At 40.4% G+C, this 14,814-nt stretch overlaps 1 protein-coding gene across 1 annotated transcript in view; it reads right to left on the bottom strand.

The window, feature by feature from the left end:
* Positions 1-13,681, bottom strand: part of tamalin (trafficking regulator and scaffold protein tamalin) — a 36,800-nt gene extending 23,119 nt beyond the window's left edge. The window contains exons 1-3 of the mRNA XM_079558832.1: positions 13,356-13,681; positions 8,022-8,074; positions 5,417-5,471 (exon numbers count right to left, since the gene is read on the bottom strand). Of these exons, the coding sequence (XP_079414958.1) occupies positions 5,417-5,471; positions 8,022-8,074; positions 13,356-13,565 (318 nt within the window). The 5' untranslated portion in view covers positions 13,566-13,681. The remainder of the gene's footprint in view (positions 1-5,416; positions 5,472-8,021; positions 8,075-13,355) is intronic.
* Positions 13,682-14,814: the final 1,133 nt, after the last annotated feature.

The following is a 14,814-nucleotide window of genomic DNA, read 5'->3' as shown; positions in this document are numbered from 1 at the left end:
GAGGGAATGACATAATAACATGATGGAAAGCTTGAAAAGGTCTACTTTGCATAATACCCCCCCTTTAACCGACTGACTATGGGCCAGTGTAGTGCCTCATTTGAAAGCTAAGACCTACAAAACTGATCGTGATTTTTTCGTCATCATGTTTTCGTAGTTTTTTGGTCACTTTTTTGTTGCTTCATCACTCGTTAGCTGCGTTTTAGTGTTTTTGTTTTGCGTTTGTCGTCACTTTTTTGTCGCTCTTCCGCCACGTTTTTTGGTTTTGGATTTAAAGTCGTTCATGCAAATCTCTCACATGTGCTTCGCTCGGTTGCCGCGGTGACGCCATTTGTTCCACCGATGTCTCTTTCTAGTTTCAGTCTTGTGTATTTTGGGGTCAGACCTGACTTCCCCTTGCCGTGCGACGAGTGTGTTAGAAATACCGCAGCTTGAGAAACTTCCCCCTCGTCGAACAGGTTGAGACGGACCAGTTACTACGGTTACCAGTCAACTTAATTATAACTTCTGAGACGAGCGGCTCTCGTGGGAAAGTTCGGACGTTGTGAAAATGTTTTTGATTTGCAAATAAGGCAGTAGTAGTAGTAGTAGTAGTAAGTATTCATCACGTCATAGAAATGAGATGGTAAAATTCTAATCTAGATGAATGACAGGAGCTAATTTTAAAGCTGGTAATGTCTTGGGTTTCGCAAACTTGCAATATTAGCCTTGTAGTTTAACCCCTTAACTCCCGCCTGAACCGAGCACATTTTCTCCAGTTTGGCTTTACCCCAGTGCAAAAGCTTCTGGAAAAAAGCTGTGAAAATAGCGACAAAACTGAGACGAAAACAATGATGGAAATGTGAGAAAAAAGTGAGAAAACATTGACAAAAAAGTGATGAAAAATGGATGAAAAAGTGGCAAAAATGTCCAAAAAATTTAACAAGAAATTGACAAAAAATGACAAAAAATTAAAAAAATGTGATTCAAATTTGACAAGAAAAAATAAAAAAAATTGACAAAAAAAAGAAAAACATAAATAACAAAAATGTGACAAAATATGACACAAAAATCCCAAAATGTGACAAAAATGTGATAAAAATGTGACAAAAAATGAAAATGAAAAAAAAAAAAAGACAAAAATGGAAATGTGACAAAAAAGTGAGAAAACATTGACAAAAAAGTGACAAAAAATGAATGAAAAAGTGGCAAAAATGTCATTAAAATGTCACAAGACATTGACAAAAAATGACAAAAAATTTTACAAAAATGTGATTAAAATTTGACCAAAAAAATGACAAAAATTTGACGAAAAATATATATATTTTTTAACAAAATATGACAAAAAAATCCAAAAATGTGAGAAAAATTTGACCAAAAAAATGACAAAAATTTGATAAAAAATTGACGGAAAAATTACAAAAATGTGACAAAAATTGACAAAAAAGTTACAAAAATGAGTTGGATACCCAACAAAAAAATGATGGAAAAAAATCTGATAACGTCTCGGTTCAGGCGGGAGTTAAGAGGTTAAAGGACTTTTCTAGCAACTGCCTTTAAAACGTGTTCAATAAACACAATGTGAGCACAATGCAATATTAGATAACTGTTGTGAATGTTTGCAGTGGAGTTCAGGACTGTAGTGTCATATCGCTAAGCATCATGGGATTTGCAGCAATAATAAACTAATGGAGATTTTAAAAGGAGACACAGTGGAGTTATTGTTCACATTAATTAAACACTTGGACGCTACAGTGTGTTAGATGTTTTTACCAGCAGTGACTCAGCGGCTAATGGAGTTATTGAAAGGGCACGCCAGTTTTTGTTTCACGTGGATAGACCAAGAAATTAACCATAAAGCAGGTCAAACATGAGTAATTATAAACTGGTCGCTCTCCAGTGCTGCTGTATCACATGGAGCTTCAACTTCCTCCAGGCCCCAGTGGCCCTTGTTCCAGTAGCTGAATGACCGCACTTCCTCCGGGCGCCAGCGGACAGAGGAAGGGCGGGACCTGCAACAGCGGCCGTAAATAAAACGGTTTCCTTAAAAAAAAAAAAAAACGCTCCCGTGGTGAGGCCATGTGACCGGGCGGTCGCTGGGAATGCTCACGCAGACGTAGGAGTTGTGAAAATGATAAGTGTGAGTATGCAAGGAATGGCATCAGGGAGACAGAGGAGTGATTGTGGAGAAGAGCTGCCGGAGGGACAGGACACGGGGAGGTCAAATGTGCAGCGCTGCCGTCCGCTGAGGCCGGGGCAGGTAGCGCATGTGAGGAAACCACACGGACTAAAAATAAAGAGGAGAAAACAGCCGGTCACAAGACACACGGTGCTCCCTGATAATGCACTATAGGTAACTTTGTGTTGTGAGCTTGATTTCATAACCTCCAAGAGCCGACAAACGAGTGCACTGCTGTTTTTTATAGAGACTTTTGGGCTACTGGGACAGAGCCGTGGGAAGATATTTTAGTTAGGGGGCGCTTTTTTTTCATCACTTTTTTCATCACTTTTTTTTGACACAGTCGTCTCATTTTTGTCAAATTTTCGTGACATTTTTTTCACTTTTTCATCCACTTTTCCTCAATTTTTCGTCAAATTTTCTCACTTATTTGTCCATTTTTCTAACTTTTTTGTACATTTTTGGAACATTTTTTGTCACTTTTTCGTCAATGTTTCCGCACTTTTTTCACATTTCCATCATTGTTTTCATCTCAGTTTTGTTGCTATTTTCACACCTTTTTTTACAGAAGCTTTTGGATTGGGGTAAAGCTGGAGAAAATGTGCTCGGTTCAGGTGGGAGTTAAGGGGTTGATAAGGGGTTCACAAACTATCCACCAGGGGGTGCTGTAGCGCCCTCAGCACCCTGGGTTCCCACGGCCTTGTACTGGGACCATCTCCATGATGATACAGACACTCAGGACAACCGGTCAGGAGGTTTTTAGCCGAACCTATTTGGGACTCTGGGTGCATGTGGGAAACACTGGCAAGAAAGTCATCTAGAAGTGGGAGATATTGACAAAGAATAATCTTAATACATTTGGGGGCTTTTTCCATAACAATGACAAAATATGTCTGACAACAGGAAATAGAGAAAAAGGTGTTACTTAACCCCCACCTGAACCCAGCACATTTTCTCCAATTCAACTTTAATCAAATCTAAAAGCTTCTTGAAAAAAGTGACGGAAAAGGGATGAAAACGTGACGGAAAAGTCATTAAAAAAGTAGTGATTAAACAAAGTGATAAACGTCTTAACTCCCACCTGAACATGTTTTAAAGCTTCTTCAAAACAGAGGCAAAAAAACGAGAAGAAAATGAGGATGTAAACGCAACAAAAAAAAGCTAAAAAGTGACCCAAAAAGTGACAAAAGGGCAACAAAAAAGTGACAAAAATCCAGCAAAAAAAAAGACAAAAATCCAGCAAAAAAAAACAAAAGACAAAAAATCCAGAAAAAAAAGACACAAATCCAGAAAAAAAGACAAAAAAACAGGCAAAAAAATGACTAAAATCCAGAAAAAAAGTGACAAAAATCCAGCAAAAAAAAAAAAGTGACAAAAATCCAGAAAAAAAGGGCCAAAAGAGCAGCAAAAAAGTAGTAAAAAAGTGACATAAACACATAAGGGAAATAAAAAGTGACGACAATGGCAGAGGAGGAGAGAGAGGAGAGAATGGATTTGGGTTAAGTGGTTAAAAAGTGATGAAAAAGTAAACAAACAAAAAAAAGTGACAAAGCCAACAAAAAAGTGGCAAAAAATGTGATGAAACCCCACAACAATTCGAGGAAATATGTCCTTCTGGATCAGTTTGTAGGTCTTTCAAATGAGACGTTGAGGCTGTGAACATTTAGATTTGGGTAATGCTGAACTGGAGAAATGTACTAGGTCAAGGTGGGGCTTAAGAGGTTAAAAGGGGGGGGGGGGGGGGGGGGGGGGGGTGTTATGCAAAATTGACTTTTTCAAGCTTTACATCATGTTATTATGTCACCCCCTCATTAAAAACACGCCTGAAGTGTTGCCTTGGCACATTCACGTATTTCTGAGTAATCTGTAAAAACTCTGATGGCGGCCATTTTAGGGATAGGTTTGCCTGAGTCCTCCTAGGAACGCCCCCACCTCCTGGAGACGCCTCCGAGCTTTGGTCACCAGCCGAGTAACCAACCACTGCTCCTCAGCAGAACCCCCTCCCCACTGATGCCACAGACAGCGTGTGGAGGGGGCGTGTCTAAAGGCTCAGAGGTTCTTAAAGAGACAGAGGCCTATTTCAAGACATTCACTGCAGCCATTTTGAGAGAGACATTTTATACAAGGCAGTTATTCTAATTTACTGCATTTACAGACCAACAGAAGGTTTGTCATCATTGTAGTGTGATATAGACTGGTGCTGTGGGATTGAAAAAAGCATAATACCCCCTCTTTAAGTTAGACATGGGGAGAACATGCAAACAACACAGAAACAGAAGACTTTTTCAGACTTTAAGAAAAAAACTTCAACAGTTTCATTTCTAAGTGGTCGCTCAAATCAAGGACAAACTTACTTATTTCAAGAAAATGTTTCTTATTTCAAGATTAGAAGATTAGAAGATTACGAGGAAACTCCACAGTGAAACATCACGACTGGTGGTGTCTGTGGTCTTGTCATATTTCCTGCAATCTAAATATTTCTTGTTCCCTGACACACATTTTTATCTAAAACTATTCCGTTCATGCGACAACAATATTTTAAAATCTCAACCAACTCTTTACCAAGTTCATGTTTATCAAGGGAGTTCCAACGTACGATAAAAATGAGGCGCCGGTGGCTCAGATGGTGGAGCGGCTCGTCTCATAACCAGAGAGTCGGCAGAGTGTTGAGTCCTTGGGCAAGACACTTCTCTCACTTGCCTCCAGAGTCTTTGTACATGAATGTAAAGTAAAGTGCTTTGAGTGCCTAATGTAGGTGGAAAAGCTCTATACAAATCGAGACCATTTGGGCATTTGGTTTGCGCTCTCAGTCGTCCAGGAGTCTTCTATTGTCGCTAAGGATTTCAAAGTGATCAGCTGGACTGGGTCGTTTCGCCGCTCTGCTCAAAGGCTTCTTCTTCCTGCTCATCTGATCGGATTCGGTGGCGACGCTGGTGTGTATTTAAACTCTGACTCTGACCACGCCCTCAACGCCAACAACCCTGAAATCCTGCACCGTTTGATTCGACGCCTAAAGTCCCGTCATGTCGAAACCGCTGGGCAATAACCGCCGTTACGTAATCTCTGCTAATTGTAAACCGAGCATTCCTGACATTCCCACACGATGCACGAGCAGGTACGGAGCGATATTCCCTGACCCTGCGCGGGGATTAGCGGCGTTACGGGATTAGACGGTGGGATTACGACAGCGCTGACAGGGTTTTGTTCTGATCTTGTTAAAAAGGGCCTGAGGAGTCACAGCGTTTAATCCCCGCTCACCTGGATCTCAAACCCAAACGTCTCGTCCTCGCTCTTCTCCAGCACCACCGCCTTCCTAAAGGAAAGATAAATAACAATCGTCAGACTCGGAGCTACGGTTATTCATCAACTCACAGAATGAAGCTCCGTCCGTCTGTTCTTTTCTATTCTATGCAGTTCACTGCAAAAAGTGGATTCTAAGCAAATAAAAAATGTCTTACTTTAAGAAATAAGTTCTTATTTTTTCCCTAAAAAGTAATAATGTTTTGCCGAGCAAAGTTTTCTTGAGAAAAAAAATCTTGTTTTAGGAAATAAAATCTAGCCATTTCTTGTTCACATATATTTGCTAAAAACATGCTAATTTATCTCGTAACAAGAAAGAAAAACTTTTTGAATCTTCTTCAGCTTTAGACAAAGAATATTTTTTCTTATTTAAAAAAAAAAAAAAGTTCACAACTCTTGATTTAAGAACTGATTCTCACAGAGAGATAATACATTCCATTCTCTAAAGTGGGCGGCTCGGTGGCACAGCGGTTAGAGCCTCAGCTTCACAGCTCGAAGGTCCTGGGTTCGATTCCCACCAGGACGGGGCCTTTCTGTGTGGAGCATGTTCTCCCCGTGTCTGTGTACGTTTCTCCTACCACTAAAAACATGTACAATAGGTGAATCCTCCAGCAGGTGATTCTGACCATCAGCCTGGCTCCACATCATTGAGGTGGGACCACATGCGTGGGCAATATTTACCTTAAAATATTGCCCACGTTCTTAATGTTATTAAGAACATTTTGCTTAAATCAAGCAACATTTAAGTAAAATACCTCAATTTTTCACTAAATAAGAATGTTTTCCTTAAATTATTCCATTTTCTGAGGACATTTTGCTTAATTCTAGCTATTTATTTGCTTAAATTTAGTGTTTCTTTCTTGTTTTATGATGAGAAAAATATTCTAGAAATAAGAATTCATTGGCAGAATTTTTTTCCTTAAAACAAAACAAAATGTCTTGTTTTAAGATTGTTTTCCTTGTTTTTAGTAGGGCACTTTTTGCAGTGTGAAATGCTTGGTTTAAACACACTCTGCAGCCTGACCTCAAAAACAAAAGGTCCCACGCTCTAATATTTCAATGGACCCGCCTTTAGTGTTGGTTTCAACAGTGGTGTAGTGTTTCATTGCGACGGCCGATGAGCTATTGTCAAAATGTTCTATGTTGTTGTTTTTTCCCCCCATTTCGGTCTATCTAGAGATGGGATTTAAAGGGGCTAGATGCAAGTTTGCCATTTTATACTCACTACTGCCACCTCAGGTCATACGTGTAACTGCAGCTTCTATATTAAACTCATGCACTTCGGCCCCGAATTAACACCTGGTGGGCGCTAACAAGCGTGCATTATTTTGGTATAACCGCACACGTAGTCCGGTGGTTAAATCACTGGGATATCACTCCGCTGTGGCGTCGCCATAGCAACGCGTGACACAGCTGAATCTGATAAAGGCGTAATTAGTGACTGACAGGAACGTATGAGATGGATTTTGTGTTAATTTCAACGTTTTTGGCCAAAACAAAACGTTTGCTAAATGTTTGTAGAGGAGAGTGAGCAGCTAGGTTAGCTACTGTTAATAACATATGAGCTTTACATTTCTATTGGAAACGGTTAAGGCTATTCATCATTTTCAGGCGTACATAAAATGATCCTGCATTGAAGCATATTTGTCTGGATTAGTAAAGTCAAACATAAAAGTTTCAGTTGGGGGGGCCCAGGTGTGAGCGACTCCACCGCAGCTGTTTCCATAAACAGGTGAGCTGGTTGAGCTAGCTAGCTAGCTTCAGGTTAAACAGCGTAAAAGTGAAATAACTCCTGCCCACGAGTGCCGCATATCGGTGTTTACTTCCAGGGAAAAGTGTTTCCGGGTTAGTCCTGTTGTGTTGTGATTCTGTGCTGATGTTGTGTCGTTGAGCCTGACTGAGATCCTCGTAATAGCTGCGGAGAATGACTCGCTCTGAGACCAGCCTTCAGTGACCGGCTAATAACCCACAGGAAATAGTCCCGTAGTCTGGCATATTTAGTGAGTTTAGTCAATGAAAAACACATTTATTATAAATGTTACGTTTGTGGGACCCTGGTATAAGCGGATTAAACAACGAGGAGCCGCATTAGACGTTATAATGCAGGAGGAACTCCACTGTGTCGGGCGTTAGAACCGTCTAACGCGGCTCCTCATTGTTTAATCCTTACTTACTAAACTGACCCTTTGTAAAAATCTATCACCCGCCCCGGCTATAGAGGGTTCAGACTTGCCTCCACAACAGAAACATGCGGCTGTTTCGGTGAATGAGAACTTGTGCATCTCATTGATTACATTTCAAAGGCATCTTACGGCTTGCATTTTTGTACTGAGAATCCCAAATGTCACTATGGGCTCTGCGGCCCTTGGGTCATCTTATCTAAATTGCATAAGCAGATGCCCCGTGGCTGGACAGGACGCTCTCTGTCACAGCTCTGGGTCGGCAAGACAGAGGGGCGTCAGCGCATAATCCAACAATCCACAAGGACATGTACGAGTGACTCTGGGGACTTTTTCATCCCTTTAGCTTTTTGAAATGTTCAGAATGCGTTGGGTTTTCGTACCTTTGTGGTTCGGGGGTCTGCGCCAGAGGCTTCCACTTCTGCAGTCCTCCGTTCTGTCAAAAACAAAACCAAAAACACATGATGATTGGCACACGCCCGGGAGAACAATCGTCGTCACACAACAACAGCAGCTCCTCAGGGCTTTCCCCGGGCCGCCTCCTGGAAACGCCCCCGGCAAACTTTACACCGACGACAGGTTTGTCAAGGTCTGGAAGCCGCGCACACGTGTGTTTGAGTGAAAACAAAAGTGCGCAGGAAGCGGAGTGTGGATAGTAGAACCAGCAGCTGTGTTTACTCCACTCACAATGTCTGGCCTCGGTTTTAATGTGATCTTAGCCTTTGTTGTTTTTAATAATGAGGAAAAGAACAGAGGAAGAGCTTCTTTGGTTTAACTACAGGACATCTCAAAGACTAATAGTAATAAAATAGTCCTGTTAAAAAGGCCCTGGACCTGATATTTCTCCTGGTAGTGGAATAAACGGTTTCTTGTCCTACAGTAAAAAATAAAGGCAGGCATTTGTAAAAAGGCACCGTACATCCAAGCATAAGGGCTTTTTACATTCAAGAACTGGCAGGGAAGTTTATGTTGGCACTACTGAGACACTGACCCTGAAACGTGCTCAAAAACTCATCGCTGTGAGTAACTGGGATGGTGGAAGAGCACACTTTTTAAATCATTTTTTCTATCATTTTTTGTCCGTGTTTTTCTCACGTTTTTGTTGACTTTTCATCCTCTTTTTCTCGTTATTTTAATGCTTTTCTTTTTAGCTTTAAGATTTGGGTAAACAGAGTCGTGGGAAGATGTTTTAATTAGGGGGCGCTGAGGGACAAAGTTTACCCCCAAAATACTTTTTCTGTGCATATATCCTATTTATTAACCTCTTAACTCCCGCCTGAACTGAGAGCATTTTCTCTAGTTCAGCTTTACCCAAATCCTGTAGGCCAGTGTAACGTCTCATTTGAAAGACCTACAAAACTAAATTGATCTTTTTCCTCAAAGATTTTTTTTCATCACTTTTTTTGTTGGGCAGTCGTCTCATTTTTGTCAAATTTTCGTGACTTTTTTGTCACTTTTTCGTCAAATTATTCAAATTTTTTTTGTCAAATTCTTAGCATTTTTTTGTACATTTTTTGTCACTTTTTCGTCAATGTTTTCTCACTTTTTTCATATTTCCATCATTGTTTTCGTCTCAGTTTTGTTGCTATTTTCACACCTTTTTTCCAGAAGCTTTTGGATTGGGGTAAAGCTGGAGAAAATGTGCTCGGTTCAGGTGGGAGTTAAGGAGTTGATATTGCCTACAGTTCACAAACTATATACCAGGGGGTGCTGCAGTGCCCTCAGCACCCTGGGTTCCCACGGCCTTGTGGGTAAAGCTCGGTTGAGGCGGGACCGGTGGCCCCAGAGCCAGTGGCCCTTCTGTGCTCTTCCAGAATGGACACATGGCCAGTCCGCCCCTGCCCTGTGTGACTGGATGCCAGGTTGTATTTCCAAACGACTACTACCAAAAACAGGTCTAATTTTAGCCTGGACTAAGTTTGGCTCAGACACGCTAACTGTTTGCACTTCGACAGAGCTTTCCAGTAATTTGCACTAATTCCAAAGCCCCTTAAGAAAACACAGACCTACACGTAAACACCGGCCCCGCGCTACAATAACCCCAGTGAAGGGCCGGCCCGAGTCGAGTCAACACGGGGTCAGTACCTGAGTCAACAGAAAAAGGTATCTGTCCGGGCAGAAACGCGCCACTAAATCACTCACAATCAAGCCACTCAAGCTCAATACCGTTCAGGGGGGGAATGTGAAAGGCCGCTTTGTGCCGCGGTCGCTCCCGCAGTAAAATGTTGCTTTCTTTATGCCCCCCAACACTTACAGAATTGTCCCGGAGCCGTCTGAATGGGGGCGTTTGTTCAGCAAAGTACCCACACAGACCGACAGCAGCGGCCCAGGCCCAATGTCCCGTTTCTGGACTCTGTTATGAAGCACTGTTGTGGCTGCTGAGGAGGCGGTGCAGGAGCGGAGCTGATGAAATACTGAGATCAGTCGTTTTGAGACACTTTTCTCCTGGTTTAGATGTATTTTACTCGTACTTTAATCTTGGTTTAGCTCTAGTTTACATCCGGTTTAGTCCTTACATTCAACAAACTCTGACCCAAACTGTTAACCTCTTAACTCCCGCCTGAACCGAGAGGATCTTTTTCCTCACGTCAGATGTTTTTCCCATCATTTTTTTGTTGGGTGTTTAACTCATTTTTGTAACATTTTTTTGTCATTTTCTGTCACATTTTTGTCATTTTTTCGTCCATTTTTTATCAAATTTTTGTCATTTTTTTGTCACATTTTTGTATTTTTTGTCACATTTTTGTCATTTTTTCGTCAATTTTTCATCAAATTTTTGTCATTTTTTAATCAAATTTTTGTCACATTTTTCGTCATTTTTTTTATCAATTTCTTGTGACATTTTTGTGTCATTTTTGCCACTTTTTTCTCAATTTTTCATCACTTTTTTTGCCAATGTTTTCTCACTTTTTGGTCACATTTTTTGTATTTTTTTTGTCCAATTTTTATCACATTTATGTCTTTTTTTGTCAAATTTTTATCACATTTTTGTCATTTTTTCGTCAATTTCCTGTGACATTTTTGTGTCATTTTTGCCACTTTTTCATAAATTTTTCATCACTTTTTTGCCAACGTTTTCTCACTTTTTTTGCCACATTTCCATCATTGTTTTCGTCTCAGTCTTGTCACTATTTTCACACCTTTTTCTCCAGAAGCTTTTGGACTGGGGTAAAGCCAAACTGGAGTAAATGTGCTCGGTTCAGGTGGGAGTTAAAGGGTTACAAACACAAATTCCTCCATCTCCTGCCCTCGCCGATGTTTAGTCTTGGGGGAGACGTCGACTTCGCAGTAAAGTGTGACTTTTCATCATCCCGTTTAAACTCACTTTTGAGCCAAATCGCCACTTTTGACGCTTGGACGGCAAAATAACCGAAACAGGAGCGAGATCCCCATCTGCTAATATCGTCCCATCCCGAAAAATCTATCACGGTTCAGGACAACTTTGCATCGCAGTTTTGGAGACACTTAACACGTGCATTTCTCCAGCAGTCACTTGTTGGAAACCCATGCCTTGACATTGAGATTAAGCAACATTTTGAGCAAAGGTCAAGATTAAAATCAGTAATCAGCCTTTTACCTTTTCTGTTTTTGCTCAAATGTCAAAATAAAATCAATTAGGCTTTTGTACAGCAGCATAATGACTTGTTGAAGGGCAGTTTGAGTGAGGTCTGACACGTAGAGGAGCCGGGTGGTCCAGAGCAGCGGCCATAGATCAACTGTTAATGACCCGTACGACGCTAATGGCCAGTGGTCACGCAGTCGGACTGTGGACATAACTTTTCAGGCAAACGTAAAGCAGCAGGTTTCATTTAAAAAGGCTAATATATCATTTCACACATTGGCAATCGATGTTTCTTCACCAACTTTCATGAGACAGAGCTGAATGCAGTTCATTGCTTGTCCTGGGAAATTTGTTTACTATTTGAAAAAGGAAAGATGTCTTTAACCTCTTAACTCCCACCGAGAGGATTTTCTCCAGTTCAGCTTTACCCAAATCCTGTAGGCCAGTGTAACGCCTCATTTGAAAGCTAAGATCTACAAAACTCATCTAAATGGATCTTTTTCCTCACGTCATCAGATATTTTTCAAGTATTCAAGTCATTTTTGTAACTTTTTCTTCATTTTTTTTTTCTTCATTTTTTTTGTGCACTTTTTGTCATTTTTTGTGTCATTTTTCCGTCCATTTTTTTCCACATTTTTGTCATTTTTTGTCACATTTTTTTGTCATTTTTTCATCATTTTTTGTCATTTTTTTTTGTCATTTTCCGTCATATTTTTATAATTTTTTTGTAATTTTTTCGTCAAAGTTTTCTCACTTTTTTGTCACATTTTCATCATTGTTTTCGTCTCAGTTCTGTCACTATTTTCACACCTTTTTTCCAGAAGCGTTTGGATTGGGGTAAAGCTGGAGAAAATGTGCTCAGTTCAGGTGGGAGTTAAGGGGTTAAACCCAAATGCAAACCTTTTAAAGGCGGACAATAAAGGTTTGGGATGTTTCATGATGTGTTGGGAGATGGGACGACCATCTATGACCATGACTGAAGAATCATCAAATACTGTAGTAGGTTCAAGCCAAATATTAGGAGACACGATGTCGTCATTATTAACCTCTTAAGTCCCGCCTTAACAGTTCAGCTTTACCCAAATCCTGTAGGCCAGTGTAACGCCTCATTTGAAAGCTAAGATCTACAAAACTCATCTAAATTGATCTTTTTCCTCACGTCATCAGATGTTTTTCATCTCATTTTTGTCAAATTTTCATGACTTTTTTGTTCGAAATCCGTGCAGTAATCTTCACTTTACTGTGCGGATTTCGAACTACTCCTGGTACTATTACGCCTTACAATATAGTTCCCCCTTTTATCCGCTTAGAAAATCCACATTGTTTAATTTTGTGTAATTATACTTTGTAGTGGAACACTTCACGTAACCATATTTAAATAGGGAAAACGTGGAAGAGCTTGGTAGCTTCTATCTTGACCTGTTTTGGAGCTATAGAGGAGAGAGGGAGAGGCTAAATGCTAACGCCGTCTGCGCTGTGTTTACGTGACTGAAGGCACGGGGGAAGATCAGACAGGTCCTAAAGAACTCGTCAAAGCTAAGGTAAGAACATATCTCAGTATGTAAAAACAGTCTCCTGTTCTTTTAAAATCAAAAAGCAAGATATAAACGATATAGATTTTCATCAATGAAACTGCACTCTTTAGTTTAGTTATATCGTATCGATATCGAGACATGAACATCATTTTTGTCACACTATTGTCAGATGAGATATGAAATTTTGTCTACATCCTTCAGCCCTAGTGAAGAGGTTAATCTAATGGATCGTACGGTGTTTAAATATATCAATGGGGTATCACATCGTTTTTGCGATATTCGAGTCATCAAATATCGCGATTTTTTTTTCTCATACCGAGCAGCCAGAATTCCAAAATATAAACCAAATCTATCTTACTTTATTATCCCTCCTATCAGTTCAGTATTAATCAACAAAGTAAGCGATCACTAAACACGACTATATTTATGTTTTGAAACCGAAGAGTCCACAAAAACGCGGTAAATCCTCGCGGCAGCTGCGAAGTCCGCGCTGAATGAGACGTTTAGGTCGTTTCCCCACAGGACGAACGACACCTGACAATGCGCCCCAGCTGTCTTTCTCTTTTCACACACACACAAAAAACTTCTTCACTTCCCAAACTTCTATAAAAACTACCGACCTTTCTGAAGTTCCTGGGGAGCGTCCCGCCAGAATACGCCAAAGTCTTGTAATTGTAAACGTCCGCGGAGCTCGGGTGCAGCAGGTCCATGGTGGGTTTGCAGCCGCTCTCGGACTTGGATGAAGGGAAATAAATGTCGTTTTCTTGAGGGTTCCCTCCGCTGCTGTCGGGTCCGCTGGAGTTCACTTTCTTCAGCCTCCGGAACGTCATGTTGGATTCATGTACGTGCGTAAAAGTTGGTGCGTAAAAGGAAATGATTTTAAAAAAAAACGTGCGAAATACGCTCCGGGAAAGTTTGTTTCGTAGACCTCCTCCTCCTCCGCGGACGATCACTGAGCTGTTGTGCGCGTGGGGAGAAGTGAGGGCTTCTTCTGAATAAATTGTGGGCGGAGACTTTGCTGTGAGTGATAGGGTTGAGAGCCAATAAGAATGAAGGAGGGGCTTACGCGTCCTTTACGCACACATGGAGGAAACAAAAAACCCAGAACAAACTTCCAACGTATCTCACTTTTATAACTTTCTGTCCACTGACTTTTATGTCTTCTTGTTCCGCACGAAACTACAATTGAGTTCTTCTTCTTTTTTTTAAGTTGTAATTTTTTTAAGTAATGTGCCATATAAGTAGAAAGCAGGAAAAAAACAATCCCAAATATTACTTAATAAAAGGAAATATATACAGGTGCTCGTCATAGAATATCATGAAAAGGTGCATTTATTCAACTTAAACTGTGAAACTAATACAGGTCCTTCTCAAAAAATTGGCATATTGTGATAAAGTTCATTCTTTTCCATAATGTAATGATAAAAATTGAAAAACTTTCATGTATTTTAGATCCATTGCACACCAACTGAAATATTTCAGGTCTTTTATTGTTTTAAAACTGATGATTTTGGCAAACAGCTCATGAAAACCCCAAATTCCTATCTAAAAAAAAAAAGCATATCATGAAAAAGTTCTCAAAACAAGCTATTAACCTAATCATCTGAATCAACTCATTAACTCAAAACACCTGCAAAAGATTCCTAAGGCTTTTAAAAACTCCCAGCCTGGTTCATTACTCAAAACCGCAATCATGGGTAAGACTGTGACCTGACAGTGTCCAGAAGGCCATCACTGACACCCTCAAGCCTAACCCCATAGAGAATCTGTGGGATATTGTGAAGAGAAAGTTGAGAGACCCAACACTCTGGATGAACTTAAGGCGGCTCTCGAAGCATCCTGGGCCTCCAGAACCCCTCAGCAGTGCCACAGGCTGATTGCCTCCATGCCACGCCGTATTGAAGCATTTATTTCTGCAAAAGGATTCCCGACCAAGTATTGAGTGCATAACTGAACATAATTATTTGAAGGTTGACTTTTTTTGTATTAAAAACACTTTTCTTTTATTGGTCGGATGAAATATGCTAATTTTTTTAGATAGAAATTTTGGGTTTTCATGAGCTGTATGCCAAGATCATC

This window comes from Gobius niger, assembly GCF_951799975.1.
Source record: "Gobius niger genome assembly, chromosome: 6".
Lineage (NCBI taxonomy): Eukaryota > Metazoa > Chordata > Actinopteri > Gobiiformes > Gobiidae > Gobius > Gobius niger.
Note: the sequence above shows the minus strand (reverse complement) of the source record. Positions and strands in the feature narration are given on the sequence as shown.